The following is a 21877-nucleotide window of genomic DNA, read 5'->3' as shown; positions in this document are numbered from 1 at the left end:
TATCAAATATAAAAAGAATAATAGACTAACACTATAATATGACGAAACCGACATATTAATGCTGAGATAAGTTAAGAATATTTAAAGCCAGTGTAAGGCAAATAATGGCATATGCACCAGAAACAAGATTCGGCACGGCCACAAAACAAAGACTAGATACTGAACAGTAGAGATGAGAGTACTGAGAAGAATAATTACTGAAAATACGCCGGAAGATCGAAAGAAGAGTGACAATAGAAGAAAATGCGTACAGTGTAGAAACTAATGGACACTAAAAAAAAAATGTGATAACCACATATGCAGAATACTGGTGACCCGGTTAGTCAAAATAGCAAGTGTCGGCCGACCGTGCAAAAGATGGAGCGACAACCTTCCATAGAGGTATCAATCCGTCAAATGAACAAGCAGAATTGCTTATAAAGAGGAAGAAGAGAAAGTTTGCTTTCGTATTTTTAACTTCTTTATTCCAAAATTTTTAAATAGAGCGCTACTGCTTCATGGGGGATTATCTATTGTTTACCTTTTGATTTACCACTTGACGGCCCATTTCCCGATAGCGGTGTTGTTTATCTACCTGCCATATGCCGTTACATTACAATATGCTACAGTATACAGCCTATATTGGAATTAATTATATGGGATTATGAATAGGAGTGAAGTTTAATTATCTTGAGGAGATAAAGCGATATGCCATATGGTTGTTTTGTCTCCCTTATTTGGTGATATTACTTTTAATCATTTCGATATAAACGAAGTTGTCGCCCAGTAATTAGAATCGGACCAGATTCACATAACGAATGATTTTTAAAAATAAGTTATATTTTTTTCATCTTATCAGTCACATCCCACGTAAATCATTTTCAATATCTGGATTCACCTTATGTGCTTCTTTATATTCTCGTTAGAATTGCCATAACATTTTTGTATTGACAAGAAAGGTTTCTGTTTTTTCTAAATTTTTAGAATTTTCGATTTAGAGGGATTCACAATCCCTAGACAGCTGTTTCTGTCATTACAGACTTCTTCAGTAGAGCTAGCGTGCACACCTTTGAAGCAAAACAAAGCTAAACCATCTATTTATGTGGAATTTCAAAGATCATTTAAAATCCACTTTGGGACGCAATCAGCGACAAGTCTAAATGAAAAGTCTCAGATACAGTCTTTCTGTATCTTTTAGAACTTGACACCAAAGACATTCTTCTTCTTCTGGTGCTATACGCTATGCAGCGTGTGGGACGTTCATGCTGGTTGGATTACACGTAAGTACCCTTCTCCTGCTCTTCTTATTATTGCAGTGATATAAGGTATGTCACACCAGTTTCTTATGTCTCTAGTCTCTGCTTCCTCGCAGTTTTTAATTATCAATTTATTTTTGGTTTCTCTTATTTTCGTCTTTCTATTTTCTTCATTATTGTTTAAATTTGTTCTTTCTTACATCATGTCAAGAATTTCCTCTAATTTTCCAAAATTTTCTTGTATTGCATTCTTTTGTCACCCATACCATAACCCATGAAGGCTTACGTATAGTATTTTTGATGTTTTTCCATTGTTCTTTCACGGTTTATTTTTCATTTTTTGCTGATATTGAGTATTCATTTTCTGGTTCCTTTTATAATTTTGACAAAAATGAAACTAACAAAATATGATACAGTAATATATTATATTTTATATAGTTTACAAAATATTAGATACAGCAATTATTTGTCAATCCAAATCACATCTGCAATTGAGTATTTAAGATACGTTTTCTCTTGTAAATTTTTGATTAACTTTAATGTTACCACCAATGGTAAAGCAGATCGATAAATAGGATATATTTACCATTTAAATGTTCAACGTTTATTATGTTGAAGTTTACCAATCACAAACTAGTAATTCTTAAGTGGTTAATAAAAAGGACTGGATGCTACACAAAATATGTATCTTAATGACATAAAGAAATCAGACATACCTAATCAGTGTTAAAATCAAACTGCTTGACTTTTTCGACTAACAACATCAAAAGTTAAAATTCCCATGGACCTTCCATGTATCCAAGGAAGGAATCCAAGGACCATGAAGTTTGCTGGTGGAAGTAGCGCTTAAAAAAGATGTCAAATGTTTAAAAACTTTAATCTACATTAGTCCAGGTCAGCTCAATTTAGGTCTTACTACTTAACACTTTATTGCATAATGCCATTTGGATTGTTATCAATAATATACAATTAGTTCAAAAAAATATTCTATACGATTCTAATAGAAAAGTAAAAAATGTAATCGTTACTTTTTGACTAAGTAAACACACAGCCAATTCGAAATCATTTAGAAGTATTTACATTTATTACAAAAATTTGATTTTTTAATTACACAAACAGAAAAAGGATATAGACATATATTTCTAAAGTTGAATATAAAAGTTTTTAATTTGAGCAATGTAGAAGCAAGAATTTGAGCATAATCGGATTTAACACTTTGTACCTCTAACGTTTCGTTAGATGCTGGGTGTATGTTTGAGAGACCGAATCCTAAACGAAGAAATACGTCATAGAATAAAAACAACAGACGCTATTGAAATATCACGTGGCTAATATGGAATTGGGTATTACCTACATTTTTTCAGATTTTCAGACAAACGATGGACAAAACGTATTGTCGAGTGGAGGCCACAAGGAAAAGCACAAGACAAAGACGGAAAGAGCTGAGGTAGACCTATGTCCAGCAGTGGACGCGTACAGGTTTTAACAACAAAAATTGTGCGAATCAATAGTGGATCAGTTTTTTGATCTTACTAAAGCGTTTGATAGGGTGTGACAAAATAATGTAATCAACATTTTATAGCCGCATAACATAAACTAAAAATACCAAATAATTATGACAGATATGACGAAAAATATAACAAGAGTAAATATAAAACGAAAATTATCTGAGAAAGGTCACATTAGTGTAAAGGTTCTTCATTCAACATCAGAAGCGTGATGGGAGACCCATAGCTTCAAATACTGTGATATGCTGATAGCTTTATTCTAGTACCACAGTACTCTAGTACTTTATTCGTCAAATCACATGAAATAAATTCAATTTAATTTTCCCAATAAAAAATATCAAATCAATGTTAATATCTGTAGAACTCACTCACACGATGTTCAGATGGAATTAAATAGGAGTAGCAGTATCAAAAATGGAACCTAATTGGAGGGCCACTAAGCGTCAGGGTATACCAGAGGGGTCTGTTCTCACATGCGCCACATAATACATCATCACAACAAGATGCATCACAACAAACAGGATAATGAGAACAGCCAGAACGAAAATATTAAGAAATACCAAGGGAGGAATACTTAGAGATTAAACACGCAGAGACCACTAGACTACGACCAAATAGATGATAATAGTGCTATTAGAAGATTAAAGCAGTATCCAAGATACTGCTCCCTTGAACAAGATGCGTATTTCTCTGATAATTGCCAATCTTCTTAGAGAAGATGGCATATGAAAAAGAATAAGAAGAGTTTTTGCTAAATCGCATGACGTGGTGAAGAAATCTGTATAATAATAGACATTATTATAGAAATAGAAATAGAAATTAGGCCTCTGTATCGACTTAGCATACACTGATGAACCGTAGGTGTTGAAAAGCGTAAGCGCAAAATTTCGCGCCAATGCTTTTTAAATGCATTCTTTTTTTTTCGAATTCTGAAAAAACTAACAAATATTTTTGAAAAATTTAAACGCAGAATGAGAGATTACATTATAACCGAGGATCGAAAGTTCCTTAGAATAAACAAAAAGTTTCTTTTGAATGAGATATTTGAAATTAAAAATTCACACTCAATTTTCTCTTTTTTTTTTTTCACCCATGTAACTTATTAAAATAAATATTTTAGAAGTTTTTAGGGGGCCCTCGGTAATAATGTAATCTTTCATTCTGCGTAATTTTTCAAAAATACTTATTAATTTTCTCAGGATTCGAAAAAATGAGTGCATTTAAAAAGCACTGGCACGAGATTTTGTGCCTACGCTCTGAAGTGTTAGTCCTTGATTATTCATGCTATAATCTATAAAATAAATAAGGTCAAAATGAGATACTACTCTACAAAAACATAAATTTTCATAATTTTGCGGAATGTAGTTTTTTTACAACAAATAAAACAAAAAAGTGCGCTAATTTTCAACGCAAAATAAAATAAACAGTAAAACACGTTACACAGAACTTTAGATCTAATATTTTGGATAACCCTGTAATAATTTTGATTAAACGCTAAAATTTTGAGACTAGATTTTTACATTTTTTATGTCGATTTGTCTATATAGCCTCAAATTATTAAATTAAAATTAATTTTTCAACAAACCAACACAAAAAACTTTTATTATAAAATAACTAACGTAAAAATAATTTTATTAAGTAAAATAAACGAAAAAATATTTATCAACCTCATTTTTTGTTGTTTTATTACATAAGAGGGGCACATAATCAGTATCAGAAAAAATTAATAAAAAAAATAATCTTCTGGCACGATGTGAACAAAATTAAAAAAACTATGCTTTCATTCCCTCAAATATGTCGTGATATATCTGTAGACATGGACTGTTGTTTTATTGACTACCAAAAGGCATTTGATAGTGTTAAGCTCTCTATATTGGTCAAAGTTCTAAGAGACATTGGCTTGAATGGCAGAGACATTCTCATAATAATTGCAAATTTGTTTCGGAAACTGTTATCTTGTGGCATGTCTAATGAGAACGATTTCTGGAGTGGAAAAATGTAATTTTCATTACACTAATAATTGTGGCTCAATCACATAGAAACATAATACTTAACATCGCTTTTAGTAGACGGTTTGGAATCACAGGCTCTTGATATTAAAAGAGGAGTACGGCAAGGATGCCTCTTGTCACCCCTGCTTATCAAAGTTTACTCCCAAAGAATTTTCACACATGCACTTTCTGAAAAACAAGAAGAAATAATTATTATGAACGGTGAAGTCATCAATAATTTGCGATATGCGGAGCTTCTACTCAAGAAGATAAGCAAACATTACTTGACAGTGTCGTTGAGAGTTATAAAGAAGCAAGTCTGGATCTGAACATACGGAAAACCAAAATACTCGTAATAAGTAAACAAGACAATATAAAATCGTCTGTGTATGTAAATAGTAATAAACTTGAGCAAGTTGATCAATTGTTTACTTAAAAAAAACTAAGTTTTCAATCTAATAGCACATAAAACAACATCCAAAAATGTTACTCTACATCCTACCAGACTGAAAACAATGGGAACCTATTCTGGTAACACCTACGAGGCTTCTACAATTTGCAAGCCATAACGGATGCTGAGACTAAGGAAGATGGGAGAATTTTACAATTTATAATTCACGTCCCATCTGCTCAGCGCGGTAAAGTTCCAACGAGAATGGTTCCCTTCGTACTCTAATCAGAGTAAACATGTAAATAAAAAATGAATAACCATTTTCAATTTCGTTGCAACACGATACAGCCGCATCATTATTCCAGTTCAATCAGAGAGTGCAGCAAGCCCCTCTACCGGTTTCAAAACTTATTAGTCTCTCATCGGGAGGCACATATGTTGCTCTCCAGGCAGGTCAGGATCCACCTAGGATTGTAGGGCCAAAGCTGATGATTGTAAAAGCCAAAACTGGTGTTTGTATGATTATACTATTCTTAGTTCTAAGTTTCATTTTACTTTAACAGTGAAAACCTTTTAAGTGAAATATTAAATATTAATATCATTTAAGAGATTTGAGTACATGCCCCTCTGTCTTATATATTATCTTAGTTTTCAAATAGTTCTGCAACTTTATTATGCGTTTTACTGTCTGGTGCTCCATAGTCTATAACAACACCTTCACTGTTTGGTTGTAAAGCGTCCGAGTCTATCTGTAGTTTGGCTTCCACGGGAGCTGCAACTAAACTTCCATGAGGTCCTTTTATCATGTGAACCACGTTCATTCCTAAAAAAAAACATTTATTTATTGTACATATTACTTACCAAAGTTGGGTACAGTTAGCTTAGGTTAGGCATTTTACCAATAAAATAAGGTTAGGTGTTATTTTATTGAAGTATTCACAGAGAACTGAAGATTATCCAGGAGAGGAGACTAAAGCATCGACAATAATGTATAGGAGGAGGATTCAAATGAGTAGCGATGCGCAATACACGGTGTTGCTTTCTGATACTCCTACTACTAGCCCACTCCTACTCAATTCCTATCCTCACCTCCAAGACATGTGGCTTAACATTCGAAAACCTGAGCAACCTTATCAGAGATTGGGTAACCAACCCCAGTGAAAGGTTGGGTCAGGGCCGAAGAAGATGGGAGAAATGGTTCTCCAAAAAGAGGGTGGAGCGATGGGCCATCTACTCATCTCTGGAAAAAGACTATGGTTAAGGAACTAAGTCGTGGAATGTCAGAACCTTTAATTAACCTCGTGCTCAGAGAAACCTACTAAATGAAATATCTAGACACAAAATCACAATTGCTTTAATTCAAGAAACAAAATGGCTAGGTAATGAAATTAAAGACACAAGAACACACCCCATTTTACAAATTGACAAACCAAGTGGCAGTAAAGAGCTGGGAGTGGCATTCATAGTAGACAAGAAAATAAAATGCAATGTAATAAACTTCCAGTGGTTTACAACATAACAGCTGAAATTCTCAATATTGAAGAACACACTGATAGATAGATTCCATACTAATAACAGATGTGTAAAAGCTCAGCTACAAAAACTATAGAGGTTTATCCCTACTCTGTGTGAGCTGTAAGGTGTTTACGTGGATCATAAGCAAGAGATTAAGTCACTTCTTAAAGCAAACCATACGATAATATCAGGCCGGATTCAGACCAAGACGGTCTACTATTGACCAGCTATTCAACGTAAAACAAATATTAGCTAAAGCCTGTGGCAACAACATAGATATATACCAAATCTTTGTAGTTTTTCGGCAAGCCTATGACAACATAAACAGAGATAAAATATACTTATTTATGCGAGAATTTTGTATACCAAGGAAATTGGTAAAATTAGTTCAAGCCACCATGACTAACACAGAAGCGCAAGTACGAGTTCAAAATAAATCGACAAATCCCTTTTAGATAACAAAAGGGCTAAAACAGGGAGATGAGCTGACCCCGACTTTGTTTAATGTATGTATGACGTAGATCAAAAGAAATAGGACTAGCCATCAACATAGATAAAACTAAAGTCCTAATACAAGCAACGAAACAACGAAACTTGCAGAATTTGACTATAGACGACGCAAATATTGAAGTAGTAAAACAGCTCACATTCCTGAGCGTATAGAAAACTGAGAACGGCAGCGAGGAGGAGAAAATATGGAAAAGGATAATGCTCCCTAACAAAGCATACTTCTCTCTGTCCCAGGTATTTGGATACAAAAACATCCATTGGAAAGTAAAGTTGAAAGTATATAAAACAACAAATGGCAACATTTGGCGTAGAAAGATGGATGATGAGAGAAAAGACAATAAACCTTATCAATAATTTTGAAAGAAAGATATTTTTTTGTAAGCATTTATTAACAATCAGAATTACATATTCTATGAGTTAATTTGATAACAAGTACAATAACTTATATCAACTATAGTATTGTACACTAAAATGGCGTTATGACTAGTTACGAGGTACATCACCCAGCGGTTTCACCTCAGTTTCAGCGAAGATCTATGGGCCATAATATTCGCAATCTTCTGTTGTTTAGTGGCTACAGTAGTGGTAATATTAATTGGTTGGGGTGGCCTTCCAATTTCTCGTGGTGTCTGTTGGCTCTTTCTTGAATTACTGTGCTGACTAACGGGATGTTTAGGTCTCTATGAAGGGTTTGGTTGGAAATGTACCACGGGGCATTTGCGATGGTCATCATCATCATTTGGCTCTACAACTCTATGTGAGTCTTGGCCGCGTTTACTATTTCCCTCCATTGTTGTCGGTCTTGAGCAGCTATTTGCGATGGTGCGTAAAATTTTTGATTGAGTTCTTTGGATAATTTTTGTCTTTGATTTGCTGCCACAACTCCATAGTTCTATACCGTACGTCCATATAGGTTTGATGACTGTTTTATAAATCAGCAGTTTGTTCTCAATTGAGAGTCGAGATTTCGACCTATAAGCCAACTAATTTCTTTCACTCTCAACTCAATTTGTTTCTTCTTCTTTAAAATGTGTTGTTTCCAGTTTAATTTAGAATCAAGATGAAGCCCCAGGTATTTGACGATATTCTGTTGTGGTATGTTGACTTGATTAAAGTTAATATTTGAGCATTGGTCTTTCCTTAATGTGAAAGTTATATGTGTGACTTAGTTTCATTAGCTTTTATCTTCCATTTCTTTAACCACTGTCCAATTTGGTCTAGGTGTTCCTGAAGTTTTAATACTGCAGTTGTTGGATTCTCTTCAGTTGCAAATATTGCTGTGTCATCAGCGAAAGTTCCAATGGTGGTTTGTGGAGAGGTTGATAAATCGGATGTGTACAGTACATAAAGAAGTGGACCCAATATACTACCTTGTGGGACTCCTGATTGAATTTTGTTACGGTTTGATAGTTCATCCTCCACTTTAGTTTCAAATTCTCTGTGATTTAGATATGATTTTAATAAGTCAAAGTATTTGTTGGGTAGAGATTTTTTGATTTTATAAAGTAATCCTGGGTGCCATACCTTATCAAATGCCTGGCTGATGTCCAGAAAGGCTGCTGTGCAATACTGTTTATTGTCCAAAGCTCTATTAATTACATTTGATATGCGATGGCATTGTTGCACTGTAGAATGAGCTTGTCGGAATCCAAATTGGTATTCTGGGATCCAGTTTTGGAATTCTAGGTTGCTCATAATTCTTTTAAGTAACAGCTTTTCAAGAAGTTTTGACATTATTGGCAGTAGACTTATTGGGCGGTATGATGAAACATTCGTTAAAGCTTTACCAGGTTTCGGTATCATAATTACTTGGGCAATTTTTAGTGATTTAGGCCAATAATTAAGTTTTAAGATTGCATTTAATATGTACAATAACTTCGTTATACCTTTTTTAGGAAGTTGTTTTACAGTGCCTGGTGCCTTCTTTTCATTCAAATGATTAATTTCATCTTTGATCTCCTTCGGTGTAATTAAAGTTAGTCGCTCTCATTGATTAATTGGTAAGGCTAGTTCCTGCTCTACTTCTTGTACTTGGTCACTGTCGTGTGGCTTGAAGACTTCAGTTAGATGTTCAGCAAATAAACCAGCTTTTTCTTTGTTGCTTTTTGCCCATGGTCCTGGTGGTATTGAGTTTTTTCGAATTGGAGGTGAAGTATTTATTGGTTTATTTTTGTTTTTGATTGGTTTCCAGATAGAGTTATGTTGACGCGAAAGGTTTGATACATAGTTTTAGAGCTGTTTTTAAGTTTCTAGTTTTGTTATTATAAATTGTCCTGTCATCTGGTCTGTGAATTCTTTGCCAAATTGATCTGGCTTTTCGTTTTTCTGCTACTAGTCTTTTTATTTCAAGAGGAATGTTGGTTGAGGGGTAGACTGTTTGAATTTAAGAAGTTTTTAAGAAGGATAGTGAGAAAGATATTGGGACCCGTCTACGACAGTGGTACTTAATGGAGAATAAGGTTCAACCAAGAGTTCTACCAATATCGCAAAAAACACCCTATAGCAAATTATGCTAAAATGCAAAGTTTGTGCTGAGCAGGTCACAGGTCACCTTATTATAATGGATAATAACAAAACACCTAGTAAGACCAAGGAAGAGGTGGATATACGAAGTAAGAACCGATACTAAAGAGATATTGAGGGTGAATAACTGGAGGGGAGCAGCCAGGGAAAGAGATACTTGGAGGTGGATGCTGCAGGAGGCCAGGGCCCGACTGGGGCTGTAGCGCCATAGGAGAGGGAAAGAAATAGATTAAAAGCTGTCGAAATGGATGCAATCAGAAGATCATTCAGGAATTCCATGAAAGGGAGAGTCAGAAATGACACCCATAAAAATTATAGGTAATAAAGGAATCATTAGCGATGACATGAAAAAAGAGTTGGCATGATAATATAGACACATTCAATGTATATCAGAAACAAGACTGCCTAAATAAATAATAAACTGACAAACGAGAGGAAGTCGGAAAAGAGGAAGGCCAAAGACCAAAATTGTCAGACCAAATTTGTGAAGTCAGGAAAAAATGAAGACAAGCTTTTGTTGAAGGTCGAATTTATCTTTGCTTAATTATGTGTCTTTAATTTAATTTTTTTATTTGTGTTGACCTATTTTATTTTTGGAAAGTTTACAACTAAATCAAGATCTATTGAAAAATCGGTCCTTTCCGTTAAGCTGCGTCATAATAAGAGATAATTTCAGTCAATAAGCTATAAAAGCTATAAAAAATATTGTGTGTGTGTTAAAACTTGAATGAATTGTTGAATTTTATTAACTCTACCTGCACCAGACAGATTCTAAGACATTATGCGAAATTAAAATCTTGCCTGTAAAAAATATGATACTTAATAATGTTGAATAATTATAGGAACAGGTTATAATGAATTAATAAATACTTATAATATATTATAATCGCCAAGTGTTTCTTTGTTTAAACTCGTCTTCGGTTTGGTAATAAATTATCAAAGGAATAAAATAAAATAGAAATACGTTTGTGGATGTTTTATAATTTACAGATATTTATGTCTTTTATGTCTTTTGACTGTTTTTAAAATTTGGTAAACAAATTACAACAAAGACAAAATACTTGCGATCGTGCTAGTAAAATTGGTGAGAGAGTTAGTCGATGTATTTGAAATAATATTTATCTTCTTCTTCTGGCATCATAATCCTGAGTGGGTCTTTGCCTGTCTGGCTATGTTCTTTCATTCAGAACTCTCTTGTGCCCTTCTGATCCATTCTATTACATTTATAGTTTTCCGGTCGTCCTCCACGTCATCCAACCAAACCATTTCGTTCTAGGTCTTCCTTTTTTCGTTTTCCTATCGACTTCCATTGTAATATTTTCTTTGTTGAATTTGTATCTTCTTGTCTCCCAGTCATGACAGTCTTTGACTTTTAACAAATCATTTCTTTCCTGGCATACTCTCTTACATTCTTTATTGCACCAGTCCTCTGTTGTAGGTTTTCAGCTTCCTCTAACAATTCTTGTGACGCCTATCGTATTGTTTTCCCAAAAAAATTTTCCATGTGTTGCCTACATTATCTATTTTTTCTTCCTTTTCCAAATTCGCCTTTATTTTTCCTTAAAATTCTTTTTATCTCTTTATCCTCTTATTTTTAACGGTATATACTGTTTTTTGTTCCATTTTACTTATAGTCCAGGGCGCATCTGTTTTGAGATGGACGTTGAGAGGTGACTCAATTTTTTTTTCAATAATTGCTTGAAAATAACTCAAATAATAACATTATCCTCCCACTCAAAATGGTCCGGAACATTGTTTAAATAATCAAAATGTCAAAATATGAAGGAAAAATTCGATTTTTTTATTGGTTTTTTGATTATAACTTTAAAAAACTATTCATTTCTGAGAAAAGTTGTACTGACATAAAAGTTGCGTAAATAAATTTCCTACAATACAGAATTGGTTAAAAATTTAAAAAATAGTCACCCTTGTTGCAAAATAGCAATAATTGCGATAAAACCATACAAAAACAAGTATTCGCATTTTACCTTTTTCAACCATTTACGCTATACTTAGAACCTTCATGTTTTATCCAGAAAAACTTTATGATATAATAAAACAACACTGTAAATTTCATTAAGATCGGTTAAACAGATTTTCCAAAATAAACTTTGAAATCCAGCTTTCGCAAGAAAAATTCATTTTTTAAAATGTTGCAGGACTGAAAATAAAGCAAATAGTAAGTTGACTTTTTTTTGCTTATAGAAGTGTACTGTTCCTTTCATTTACAATTTGCAAAATTAAAATCGATTAATTACCACGGCGTCAGGAAATTTTTTAAATAAACATTAATTTTTAGTGCAACGCGCGGGACAGCGGTGTTCGATTCACACAAGTTGATTTCCACCAAAATTTCTTCCAATCTTTATCTAATATATTATTTTCTTACTCTATATTTTGTTGTATTTTAATATTTTAATTCCACAAAAATCAAACTAACTTTATTATTGTTTGTGAAATATTGTTTAAACAATTGCATATGTTTAAAAATAATAAACTTTTATTCTCTAAATTAAAATATATGAACAAACAAAGTTTTTGCTAAAAAAAGTGTTATTTCAAAAGATAGAGTATGTGTTTTTATTTTGCAATAAACAAATTTATTTATTTATATCGAAATGTAATAAAAATTAAAATGTATCAATCATTATCAAAGGTCATTGGAATGCCCAATCAGGGCAAACTATCTGCTGTCCTGCGCGTAGCACCAATAATTAATGTTTATTTAAAAAAAATCTTGACGCCGTGGTAGTTAATTGATTTTCATTTTGCAAATTTCAAATGAAAGTTACAGTACACTTCTATACGTAAATAAAATTTAACTTGCTCTCTACTTTATTTTCAGTCCTGTAACATTTTGAAAAAATCAATTTTTTTGCGAAAGCTGGATTGCAAAATTTATTTTGCAAAATCTGTTGAACCAATCTTAATGAAATTTACAGTATTATTTTACTGTATCAAAAAGTTTTTCTGGGTGAAATATGAAGGTCCTAAGTGTAGCATAAATGGTTGAAAACCGTAAAATGCGAATACTTGTTTTTGTATGTTTTTTTCGCAATTATTGCTATTTTGCAACAAGGGTGACTATTTTTTAAATCTTTAAACAATTCTATATTGTAGGAAATTTAATTACGCAACTTTTATGTCAGTACAGCTTTTCTCGGAAATTAATAATTTTAAAGTTATAATAAAAAAACGAAGAAAGAAATCGAATGTTTCCTTCATTTTTTTGACATTTTAAATATTTAAACAATGTTCCAGACCTTTTTGATAGGGAGGATTACTCAAATATTATTATTTGAAATATTTTCAAGCAATTTCTGCAAAAAAAATTTGAGTCGTCTCTCAACGTCCAAATGTACTAATATTTTTACAGATGCGCCCTGGTCTATTACTCTTCGTAGGCAAAAAATGTCATTCTAAATTTTTTACAAAAAATATAGCCTTTTAGGTTTCTAGAAGATCATATTATTTGGAGTTCAAACTGTAAGCTGCTATGTCTTAAGAGGTATACTATAAAAAGTTTATTTGGTATTAAGAAATGTTTTGCTCAAATGAAATGATGATAATAAGCAGAAAAAGGTGCAACTATTTAAAATAGAAGACTCTTGCCCTCTTATTGTACAAAGTATAAATCAGATTTTTACCTTTTATAAACCAAGTCAAATATTTTTTTTATAAGTGTTATAAGTTATTATAAGTGTATTATAAGTTTTTGAAGTTATACTTCTTTACGGGCGTAATGACGGTGAAATTTTATACGGGAAAACCTAGCGACCGGGCGCATGCGCATTATAACTTTGTTCTGATTGGATGTTCAAATGACATGACAAAAATTATCCAATATGGCAGCTGTGGCACAGCTGTGGGACTGTGTTTGGTTATAATGTATGCTTGTTGCGTTTTAAAATTTGTAGGAAGAGAAACAACAAACAAAAAGTTAGTTAATGGTTATACTGCCTTTTTAAATAGTTTTCATATTATATTTTTGGACTTATTTACATAGAAGAGATGATTGTTGCATGCCAATGTGAAAGCTCATCAAACTGTGCCTAGTATGAGTGCCGCAGATCTCGCTTATTCAAAGCTAAAGAATCTTTCACTGGTAAGTGTTTTATAAATAGTTGATCAAATTTTGTTATGATATTTGAACATAGCCACTTTGCACGACGCAAGTGATTGCGAAATTTATTAGTCGTTATACGGGCTCCGATACCTTCCTTGAACCTACCAAAATACATAAGTAGTATGTAATACTTTTATTTACATAATTTGATTCTTCTTACTCTATGTTTTGTTGTATTTTTTCAATTCTAAATCATTTCAATTCAAAATCAAAATAATTTGATTTACATAAGTTAAAAATGTCAAAAGATTAATCTGTTTAGTTAGACGATCTTCGCACGTAATGACAAGCTGTCTCTATGGCGAAGTTTTAATGCGGGTGAAACCCAATACAACGCAAATACCAGCCGCGTGGTAAGTTGGTTCGAATCCCAATAGAAACTTTTATTTTTTTATTTTTTTTTATACATTTTATGATTGTAAGTATATTTATTATATAATTTTATTTTCAGAAAATACGTATTTAGTTAAAATTTTTTCCGACAATTAATGTTCAGAAATCATTTGTGGCATTTTTAATGTGTTTGTGTGTGTTTTATTTTTTTATTATTTCAATTTTTGGCACTGTTTTAATAAAAATGTTTGAGAAGTAGTAAGTATAAATTAATTTAATATTTAAATAAAATATAAATAAAAAGTATATTAATTTCGTTTATAATCATATAATCATATAATCATATAATAGAAGTATAACTTCTTACGTGCGTACAAAGTACACACACATTCTTTTTTTTATAGGTGTTACAATATGATCAATTAGGAGTCATAATTAGTAATATTCTGCGAAAAAATGAATAATAATGACACCTATCGACATAAACAGACAATGAGTAATTTAGACACCTATAGACATAAACAAATCAAGATACGTTGAATGTTACAAGGAGCACTCCCAAATCATGATTTACCATGTACCTACCTATATCTGTGGCTTGGTTCTAGAAGGGCCAGTGTCAAATTTTTGTTTTTTTTTTGTACAGCTTTCTTTTGAATTTAATATTGACCAAACAAAATGCAAAAAATTGACTCTGGTCCTTTTATCATTAAGCCACATTATGTGACTTGGTGTTAAAATGGCCAATTTCAATTTTTTGCATTTTGTTTGTTCAATATTTGGTCATTTAAAAGAGAGCTGTACAAAAAAACAAAAATTTGACATTGGCCCTTTTAGTACCAAGCAACAGTCAATGATGTAAATTGGCTATTGACGTTAAAGATTGGGCATTGTCGTGAATGTCCATTTCCCCTGGTTATTATCAACAATGCCCGGCCATTAACGACAATAACATTAGCTATTGGCCAATGTTTAAAAAAAAAATAACCTAAAATTAGAGTTTTCATCAATAACCGGTCAATAACGACAGTGGCCAAAAGCAAATGGCCAATGTTGATAAATAAATAAAATTAGGTATGATGTCCTATTATTATTTTTATATAAGATATCTTTTGAAGGCTAATCATTTTTATTTTGACAAAGTGAACCATGGCGTTTTGTAACACTTTTTAAACCATCTCCGCCTTTATGTACTGCATTACAGAACAAACCTATTTTTTCAAAGAAATTAAACACAGTAGACAAAAACTTAGACTACTTTGCTCTCTTCCATAAAACTGATGTAATAATACCCACATACAACGAAAACAACATAATCAGCAACAATATCCTGAAATCTATTTTGAACTGCTACAGGCTACAGGGATGCAACAGTTATATACACAGATGCATCTGAATCTAAATCAAGAGAAGGGACTGGCTGTGCTTATTTTTTACCCTCAGGAGGTTTCGAATTCAAGTACCAAACTTCCTAATGAGTTTTCAATTTTCTCTGCAGAATCATTGGCCATACTCGAAGCGTTGAAATATATTAAAAACTCTTATACTAAAAAAAAGTTAATTCTTTCAGACTGCCTATCAGTTTTACAGAATATCAAAAATACTTTTGTGCCCAAACATTTAGTAATCCTTACATATTTTTAATAAAGGATGTGTTAATGCATTTAGAAGACTCTGGCTTCAATATAAAATTTATTTGGGTTAAGGCACATATTGGACTCAAAGATAATGAGTATGTAGACTACTTAGCTAAATCCAGTATAACATCAGGCACTTTATTGTCATATTCTTTATGTGTATCAGATGTTATTACTATTTTTAAAAGAAACCAACTATCGATAAGGAAAGATCAATGGAATCTTTACTGCTTAACAAACCCCACAAGATACACCACTTTACAACCAGTCATTCCACAAAGTACCTGGTTTAAGAGTTTTAAAGCTCCACGTAAATATATAACAACTATAAATCGACTACGTTTTGGGCATGCTTGCTATCCAAGTCATTTATATAAAATAAATGTAATTGAAGACGATAATTGCAAACATTGCAGAAAGCATGGTAATCTTGATCATATCATTTTTGAATGTACTAAGTTTCAACAGCATTCAAACTCTCTCTATAAAAATTTAATTAAACTTGATATGCATGCACCATTCAATATCCGGTCTCTGCTGGCTACAGGCTCACAACAAATATACAATATCATTATAAATTTCTTGTCAGATACACGCATGGTCCTATAAGATTTGTACTCGGGCATGATATTTTTTATGATTTAAGTTCAGATTTGCATCCTTTTTTATCATAAATGTTATATCACTTTATCAGATATCCATTATTGTTTTTATTGTATTATTATTGTATTGTATTATTTATTGTATCACTATATTGTTTCTGTTTAATTTTGTATTAGGGATAGGATTGTATATTCTTTAATGCAACTGGCTGAATGACTAATGTCTATGCCATTAAATAAAAAAAAACACTTTTTACATAAATTTACTACGAGTAATTTCAGCACGAGCAGAGAAACGAAGCAAATAATAAACATAACCTACATATCTTTTAGTCTAAATTTCAACGTTGACCGATTAACAACGGGCATTGTTGACATTGACCGGACAATGATGGAAATGTTATCAAGAATTTAAAATTATCATCAATGTCCAATTTCTATGGACAATAACGGTAATATCCGGCCATTGTCGACAATGACTAATTCAACAGGCCATTGTCGATATTGACCGGTTATTAACGTTATTGGCCGGATTTACGTTATTGCCCGTAACATATACATGGTATAAATCCTAAATCATGATTTACAAAGTTTATACATTGTAAATCATGATTCAGGAGTGCTCCTTGTAACATTGAATTGTCGTGGTTTCCCTTCTTCTAGTGCCGGTTGATTGTGAATTTAGTATAGGATCGATTTTACTGAGCAATAATGTACTTACCAATAAGTTGTTCTTCACCAATATGATGGTGCCCTTTGTGATGAGCGGTGGGGTGTGTTTTTAATCCGGTTAATTCTTCTGGTTTTATTTCGTGGAGTTTCTCCACGTTTGGAAGGACTACTATATCGTTGGAATTTGTTTCTGTTTCCTCGGAGCTGAGATCTTCGTCATCGTCTAAAACGAATAGCGTTGTAATTAGCTTGTATATAATTAGAACAAGTACATCACTTAAGGGGGTAGGTGCATAATTTCGGCTCCAATGCTTTTTAAATGCATTCATTTTTTTCGAATCCTGAGAAAACTAATACTTAAATATTTTTGAAAAATTTAAACGCAGAATGAAAGATTACATTATTACCGAGAGCCGAAAGCCCCTTAAAATAAACAAAAAGTTTCTTTTTAATGAGATATTTGACATTAAAAATTACACTGAATTTTCTTTTTTTTTTCAACCCTGTAACTCATTAAAATAAATAGTGCTTTTCAATACCTAAAAACAAGTCTATGCACTATGTGCAAGAAGAAAAGGAGATAAAATTGTGTACAGAAAATTAACAATATACAAACCAAAGACGAGGAATACAGGAAAAAAACTAACGTACAACAAACAAAGAGTTGAAGAAGAAAAGAAAAGCGGAAAATATTCAAAACAATAACTGGAATAATAAGGAAGTTAAAAAAACATTTTTAAAATTGCAAAATGGCAGAATGAAGGAATGAAAACATTAATAAAGGAAAAAAACTGCCTGGAAGGAATACAATCAAACATTTATAGAAATTAATAAGAAGGAATAGGTACATAAAAAGGAATAAATATAAAGAGAAACAGAAACGGAGCAGTCAAAATAGCAAAAATAGGAAGATTGGAAAATTCAGAGGTTGCTTGAACGAAGGATATAAAATAAATAATAACAGATAATTGTGAACTCATATAAACAAAAAACGAAGATCAACAAAAGACAAAAACGTCAACTAAAAACGGAGAAAATCGAACTTTTAGAAACTTGGAACGAACTTTATACAGAGATATTCGTGGACGAACTGGCAGAAGAATACTTAGACTTAGATGAAGACGAAGTAGTGGAAAGCTTACTGGAGCTAACAAAAGAGAAGAATGGAAAAAGCCATATATTACATTAAAAAACAGGAAAAGTATCCGAGTGTTCAACAACAATCCGAACCAGAACCAAAATGGATGTATTAACTGAATGAAACTGGAAAGATTTAGAGTAGAAAGACTTAGGACTGAGAAGGGTAAGATCCAGGAGGAAATGAATAAATCAAGTCGATGAAATAGGAAGGGATAAAGGGAAAACTATTGAAGAATTGAGGACCATGGCCAAAAACAGAAATGCATGGAAAACATGGGTAAACAAAGAACCGGAATCAAAATCCAATACTTGAGAGAACAAAATATAAATGGACGTGAGAAAAAGACAATATATTTTTGATTTCTCATAAAATCAAATCAATTGTGTTTATTGCATTTATAAAATGGTATTTTCTTTGATTTGTATAGTCTTATAAATTGAACAGATTATATTCGTAGATATATTATATAATTCGTAAATAATTTTTTTCGATTATAGCGCCATCTATTGACAAGTAGAATAAATGTTATAAATGTCACCGACAAAATGTAATCACCGACGTGCGTTTTTTTTCTGTCACATGCAATTTGATGCGTTAGAAAGAAATCGAAAAACTGTGACGCACTGAAAGATCCTCATGAGAAAAAGCATACAAGGGAAACAGGAAGGAAAAAGAGTACCAGATAGGCTATATACGTCCTGGTTGAAAAATTTAAAGCAGTTTAGTGGAAAAACAACAATAAAACTCTTCAGATCGCTGCAGACAGCGTAAAATGGGCCATGGGCCATGGCCATGATGACCGTCAATATACTTCAAGGATGAAGAAAAAAGAAGGATTTAAACATAATGATTCAAAATACTAATTCAATAAATTCACACTTACCATCTAAGACTGGACCTGCTTTTTGTTGTATTCCTACTTGACTGTCCCTTAAGCCACTCGGGATCCCTTCCAATCCAAAATTAATAGGTAAATCAGGTTCTTCTTGATCTTCCTCTATTTTAATATTGTTATCTCTATTTTGTTTTAAAAATAACCGATAGGCATCAGAACTGTACGTCCTTTCTATTTCATTTTGATGACTCTCAAACCATTTCTTGTATTTTAGTTTCTTTAGATCGTTATCTAGAGTATGAAGAATATGATAGCTGTTGTTTCTTTCCAAAAGATCCGGTATTTCCTCACTTACTGACTTATTAGCATTTTTATCGATTGTAAATAGATTCTGTGGTAATTCCAAAGTATTGTTATCAGTAATCTTACAATCCTCACTTCTAATCTTATCGCAGCTTTGACAAGAACAATTCGTAATGATTTGTACCCTTTTTTGTAATATTTTTGGCCCCTCGACGTTTTTCTCGATTTGTTTAAGATTTACGTGGTAGCATTTTATCTCCGAAGGCTGACAGCTGTCACAATATGGACCAATCAATTCTCCGGGTTCAGCGGGTTGGGTTTTTGGTATGGAATAGCTATAGCAGGCCCCCACACAGACGTTGTTGTCTATGGTGACTGACTCGTAGCCAGGGGAGGCAATTATTTGTTGGATTGGTGTTATTTGACACCAGGAGTGTTTTTCTGGGTAAAGCACTATATTGTGCACCTAAAACATAAAAACTGGTCATCAAATAAGCCATATTGGCCAAGAACAAGAAACAAATATGTACAGTGAAACCCAATAACCAGTCAATTCAGGACTTACAATCTCTGCTCATATGATTAAATTTAGCAAGTTCTGAGAATATTATCATTTTTTATATCTATTGAACAAAAAATGCAAATTATCACAGGAGTGTTTTTCTGGGTAAAGCACTATATTGTGCACCTAAAAAATAAAAACTGGTAATCAACAAAGCCATATTGGCCAAGAACAAGAAACAAATATGTACAGTGAAACCCAATAACCAGTCAATTCAGGACTTACAATCCCTGCTCATATGATTAAATTCAGCAAGTTCTGAGAATATTATCATTTTTTATATCCATTGAACAAAAAATGCAAATTATCACATAAGTAATTGAAGGGCTTAATGTGAAACAATGACAATCCTCAAAAAGGTAAAAGTGAGATATTTGACTTTGAATGTTAAAAATAATATTAAAAAATCCAGTAACAACTTTTATTGTTTTAGTTTAGATATTTCGATTCATTATGCCCTATGGGACTATAGTTGACAACAATATTAATCAAATTACTTGAAACTCGAGAACAAACAGCCTTTATTTAAAAAAATGTGACTTGTTACATTATTCCATTAATAATAAATACCCAAATTTTAGATATAATATGTAGATTCAGAATTTTCTATTATTGACTGAGTTCGAGGTGGTTTCAACCCTATACGTGTTAAACAGTGTTTATTTCTTTGTTTCATTTCTACAAGCCACATTTAGGAAAAAATTACATATCGCTGTATTTTCATTACTTGAGTCACTTCTAGATTGTACATAGTCAGGGTCACGGTCATTGTCATCGAATATCAAGTCAACTTTACAATTTTCAACGAAAACTTTTCGTTTATAAATTTGCAAAGTCTGTGTGTTATTGCGTTGCCTCTCCTGCAATATTTAGAGCAGATTTATCGATGGATTCTTATGCAGTTTGACTTCTGAATCCAAATCTGAAAACGGCATTTCGATATCTCTAACCATCTTCCAGATAATCGACCTCAAAGTCTAAAATGTGACGTCACAATCCTTTTATTTTCTGCCGACACACTAAACTTAAGCTGAAATCGTTGCTAGTAAGTAGGCTAGTTTTTTAATCTGAATTTGTTAAGCAAAACATAGGTTATTCATTTGAGTTTGATACTTATGAATGTCAAACTAAATTTTAAATTAAGTGTTAATAAAATATCAATGACATTTGATAGTGAATTTAATTATTATATGAAATAAATAAAAGATGTACAAAAATACAATTAACTTCAAAAATACAAACTTTAAAAAGGTTTATACGAGTATACAGCCTCTCCTTTAATGATTGTACCTAATGATAAATGGACTGTTCCATTTGTTATGAAATGAAAATTGTTATTACAGTCGGTTCGCTAAACTCAGACACAACTGGCTAATGATTTTAGTAGGTAATTTTTTTGTTTTTTCCCAATTTTGCCAAAATTGGTAAAATTACTAATTATTTAGTAATTATTAACTATTTAGTTATTTTCTTTTTGCGAAATTAGCAAAATTACTGACTAAAATCACTAGCCAGTTGTGTCTGGGTTTAGCTAACCGACTATATGAAATGTTGTTTGGAATAAAAAATTATGGTCTGATATGTGCAATTACATCCTTCTAATGGAAAAAAAATATTTGAAGATTTTTCTCAAATTATGGATACCAACAACATTTTCATTTATAACTCTTTTATTTTTAATTTGACGAAGAAAAGTTATTCTTCATAAAAAGCTTTTCATGGTCTAAGATTTATGATGCAACCATCATATCGTCGCCTCAAAGCAACGGTAGGATTTGGCATATCCTACTGTTGAACGAGAAAAATATGAATTTCGATCAAGAGTAAAGTACCTTTATAGTTCACAATATTTAAATTAGAATGATATATAATTGCACCTAAAAACATAATTTTTAATTGTAAACAAGTTTTCATAATAGCATTTTTCCATATTATGAATTAAAATACGTAAATAAACAAAGTTTTCGTTATGATCATGCTCGGATTTTCAGCT

At 32.1% G+C, this 21877-nt stretch overlaps 1 protein-coding gene across 2 annotated transcripts in view; it reads right to left on the bottom strand.

Annotated features, from left to right (window-relative positions):
- Positions 1–1641: 1641 nt before the first annotated feature.
- The window catches only part of LOC114338227 (uncharacterized), a 212355-nt gene continuing 192119 nt past the window's right edge, over positions 1642–21877 (bottom strand). For both annotated transcript variants that reach the window (XM_028288817.2, XM_028288818.2), the window contains 3 exons: positions 19068–19788; positions 17093–17266; positions 1642–5948 (listed from right to left, as the gene is read on the bottom strand). In XM_028288817.2, coding sequence (XP_028144618.1) covers positions 5770–5948; positions 17093–17266; positions 19068–19788 — 1074 coding nt within the window. In that variant the 3' untranslated portion in view covers positions 1642–5769. The remainder of the gene's footprint in view (positions 5949–17092; positions 17267–19067; positions 19789–21877) is intronic.

Source organism: Diabrotica virgifera, chromosome 2, assembly GCF_917563875.1.
Source record: "Diabrotica virgifera virgifera chromosome 2, PGI_DIABVI_V3a".
In the NCBI taxonomy this organism is placed as follows: domain Eukaryota; kingdom Metazoa; phylum Arthropoda; class Insecta; order Coleoptera; family Chrysomelidae; genus Diabrotica; species Diabrotica virgifera.
Note: the sequence above shows the minus strand (reverse complement) of the source record. Positions and strands in the feature narration are given on the sequence as shown.